The 4,177-nt window shown below is 58.2% G+C and overlaps 1 protein-coding gene across 1 annotated transcript; it reads right to left on the bottom strand.

Moving 5' to 3' along the window:
* Positions 1 to 256: 256 nt before the first annotated feature.
* LOC126997112 (protocadherin gamma-B6-like) lies at positions 257 to 1,105 on the bottom strand. Its single transcript, XM_050858171.1, has one exon. It carries the CDS (start codon positions 1,103 to 1,105, stop codon positions 257 to 259), a length of 849 nt encoding a protein of 282 aa, XP_050714128.1.
* Positions 1,106 to 4,177: the final 3,072 nt, after the last annotated feature.

Below are 4,177 nucleotides of genomic sequence, written 5' to 3'. Positions count from 1 at the left end.
TCCTCCGGGATGTCAACCCTGAGGCTGCGGGCGGCACCGAAGTCTGGCGGACAGTCGTTGATGTCCAGGACCGTCACCATGAGCCGGGACAGAGCAGACTGCGGGTGTTCGGGAGCACCGTCCCACGCCCTCACCCTCAGATCATACTCACTACGCCGCTCACGGTCCAGGCCGCCCAGCATGTACACAATGTAAGTCGTTCTGTCAACCGTGAACTCGTCCACATCCGACACCAACTCGTACGTTATCTGGGCGTTCAGACCCACGTCCGCGTGGCGAACATGCGTCTGACGTAAGACCCCGTTGGCTCATTCTCGTCCAGCGTCACCTCCGTGTTGGGCGTGTTGAACTGAGGCGCGTTGTCGTTGGCGTCAAGAATTCTAATTATAACCTTGGCCGAGGACTGTTTCCTGAGGGCGTTGCTGGCCTGGTCCACCGCCGCCACCGTCAAGGTGTAGTAGGCCGTCAGCTCATGGTCCAGCCAGTCAGCCGTTGATATTAGGCCTGTGCGAGGGTTTATAGAGAATTTTTCGTCCTCAATCCCTGCCTCGATCCTGAATAGCACTCTGCCGTTGATGCCCTGGTCTGTGTCCGAGGCGGCCACCCGCACGACGGGGGTTTGGGGCGGCGCCTCCTCGTTCACCGCCTCCTCGTACTGCTCCCGCGCAAACACCGGAGCGTGATCGTTGACGTCGGCAATGTTGACGTGGACGCTGACTCTCATCCTGCGCGAGGGAGTCCCGCAGTCGACGGCCTGGATGGTTAGGTTGTAGCCTTCTGGCGCCAGCTCGTGGTCCAGCAGCTTGAGCAGCACAAGATTGTACTCCTTGCCGTGGACCTGTGTGACGCTGAGGAGCCTGTCGGGGTCCCCGGCCACGATGACCACCTGGTCCACGCGGCCACTCTCGCTCTCGTCCTCGTCGTCCACCTTGATGATGGCGTATATGTGGGTGTGAGCGTGCTCGACCACGTGGGACAGATGCTGCACCGAGATTCTTGGCGCCTGGATGTTGACTTGGTACACCTGGACCTCCACTGTGGCTCGCGCCTTGGCGGAGGCCCGCGTGTTAGGTGGCTGCGGCCCGCGGTCCTGGGCGAGGACCATTATCCATAGGTGTGGGAGAGTGGGCGTGTTATGCTCAGGACGCCCTTGGTCGGGTGAACGGCGAACAGGTTTGACGTGTGGTCCTGCAGCAGGCAGTAGACCTGGCCGTTGATGCCGTCGTCGGCGTCGTGGGCCGTCACGGAGAGAAGCGGCGTGTGGAGTGATGCGTCCTCGCCCACACTCACCTGGTACGACGTGGGGAAAAACAACGGTAAGTTATCGTTCGTATCTAGCACCCGCACCGTCACGTTGGCCCTGGCCTTGAGGGGCGCACCGCGGCGGACGGCACTGCGGGCCTGCACCTCCACCACTAAGTTGTACCGCTCCCGCCGCTCACGGTTCAGCACGTCCCGCAACCCTGTTTTTGTCCTCACGTGCAGCACCACGACGCCGCCAACCACCTCCGACTCGGCCGTGAAGAAGCCGTGCGTGTCCCCGTCAGCTACTGTGTACGTGACGTGGGTGGTGGGCGGTAGGTTCTCGAGGGACACGCCCATGAGCTCCTTCCCGGACACGTGCGTCCTGGGCAGCGAGTTCTCGTAGATGCTAACATTGTACCAGTCCCTCTGGAACCGGAGAGACTTCGGGCTGGCTGCCGCGGCGGCACTCCAGCACAGCCACGGCAGCCCCAGCAGAAGCACCAGAAAGAAGAGACACGGGGGTGGCCGCGGCCGCCGGGTGAGAGGTGGCCTGTCCGGGGCGTGGCGTGCAGGAGGTGGCGGGGCCAGCAGCGTCCGCAGGCCCGCTCCCTGGGCCATCATGTCATCATGTCACGTGTGGGCGGGCATCAACTGCAACGAGGCGACACAACGTTGCATGTGTGCACACACACACACACACACACACACACACACACACACACACACACACACGCACACAGGTGTATGTATGGTTAGCATCAAATATTTAGATCATAAAAATATGCCTTCGAAAAAAGCCTTACACCTGCCTCAGTTCAACACGCCCAACACGGAGGTGACTCTGGACGAGAATGAGCCAACGGGGTCTTACGTCAGACGCATGTTCGCCACGCGGACGAGGATCTGAACGCCCAGATAACGTACGAGTTGGTGTCGGATGTGGACGAGTTCACGGTTGACAGAACGACTGGCACTGTGTACATGCTGGGCGGCCTGGACCGTGAGCGGCGTAGTGAGTATGACCTGCGGGTGAGGGCGTGGGACGGCGCTCCCGAACACCCACAGTCTGCTCTGTCCCGGCTCATGGTGACGGTCCTGGACATCAACGACTGTCCGCCAGACTTCGGTGCCGCCCGCAGCCTCAGGGTTGACATCCCGGAGGACCTGCCGCTGGGCGCGGTGGTGGCGTCCCTGCAGGCCACCGACCCGGACCTAGGCATGGGCGGCCAGCTGACCTACAGCCTCGTCAGCGGCCACGAGTATGTTTTTCGCATCGACGAGAAAACCGGCGTCGTGCGCCTCGCCCAGCCGCTGGACTTTGAGGCGCGGCAGTCCTACAACGTGACTGTCCGGGCCCAGGACGGCTGCAATCCCGCCCTGAGCGCTGACGCCAGCATCTTCGTCCAAGTCCACGACGTGGATGAAAACTTGGGTCCCCCGATGTTCCCCCAGCGCGTGCTGCGGGCCTGGGTCAAGGAGAACCTGCCCCCTCGGCGCTGAGGTCATCACGTTGGAGGCCCGGGACCCCGACATTGACTAGCTGCTGTACGCCATCACCGGCGGGGACGACCAGGGGTATTTCTCCGTCGACACGCAAGGTGAGTACCCATTTCATGACTTGTGGTAGTTGTCAGCAACATTCCAACCTTTGTGGCTCACCGACAAGCCTGTGCTATTTGCAGAGTTGAGATTCATGCGGTGAAAATAACTCCACTATGGGTTTTATGTGAATGATGAGTGAATGCTTAGATAAAGATAAGAGTGTATGTAATAAGTGAAAGGGGAACGCTAAGAAGCCTGTAGTCACGCTGCCACATCCCCGGCGTGCCCGCGCGGCCCCATGATGGACCGTGCATGCTGGCCGGAGCCAAATCTTCCGGGCTCCGCGGCCCCCAAAGTTGTAATCCTCGAACTGAGCCAAAACTCTTTACATACATCTTTCGTATTTATTTTGCGGAAGTTGATATCTTCCTCTGATAAAATGGAGACTTTTGGCTTCGCTTTGGCTTCGCATCGCTTTCCCCCCAAAAGAAAGAAAGGTATGCGGGTGAACTGTTTTCACCTCAGGGAACTAGACGTCCCTGCCCTGCATAGTCTCAGGTCACCCTTGGACAAGGTGTAATACCTGATCTGTCTCCCATGCCAGGGTCACGGTGAAGCCTCTGAGCAGCAGCAGTGGTGGATTGGACTGCAGGCAGAGGATCTCTTTATGAGGCAATGGCTGGAGTTCCAGGGTCCTAGTCAGCTGGACCGTGCCTAATTATTTAGGCCTGCGGTGTAGAGGAGTGTGGCGACCTCTACACTAAAAAGCCTCCCTGGGAACCAGTTGTCGGTGTGAGTTCCCCGTCCCTCCCCTCTATCGACGGTACTCCCATCCCTAGTTTGCATAACAGCTGGTTCTTATTTTCTCCGTGGGCCATTTGAGGTTGTACCTCCCGGCTTCTAGGTGGAGTTTCTGAGGGTTTTTCTTATACTCAAGGAATATTTCAGTCTTTTGGTCTCTCAGGAAGGGCGTCTGATACTCTCTAGAGTTGGTGGAGAACACCTGGTGACAGGTGCCACTGGCGAGGCCTCGAAAGGGTCGCAGAGTTGGGTTAGACGTTTTGGAAAGTGGGAACGAATTGCTGGTTCCTCTCCTCCCTTGCCAGCTCTGCTCTGTGTGACTACGCCGGCCCCGTTCTATGGGACAAAACTTCGAGGACAATAGCTGAAAAGCGCCGGGTTGTGAAAGTCTCTCTCGTGACCGAGGCTCAGGACAAGCGATTGGTCTTTGAGGCGTTTTCAAGACCCTGTGGGAGCGAACTCCCAGAGTTGGAGGCATCTAACACAGCAGTATCTAATTTCCATGCACAATTTTTATACAATTCAATTTATGGCCACAATTTAAGTTATTTCGAAAGCGCTTTTAATATTTTGCCCAAACTATTAACTC

This window comes from Eriocheir sinensis, chromosome 11, assembly GCF_024679095.1.
Source record: "Eriocheir sinensis breed Jianghai 21 chromosome 11, ASM2467909v1, whole genome shotgun sequence".
Lineage (NCBI taxonomy): Eukaryota > Metazoa > Arthropoda > Malacostraca > Decapoda > Varunidae > Eriocheir > Eriocheir sinensis.
Note: the sequence above shows the minus strand (reverse complement) of the source record. Positions and strands in the feature narration are given on the sequence as shown.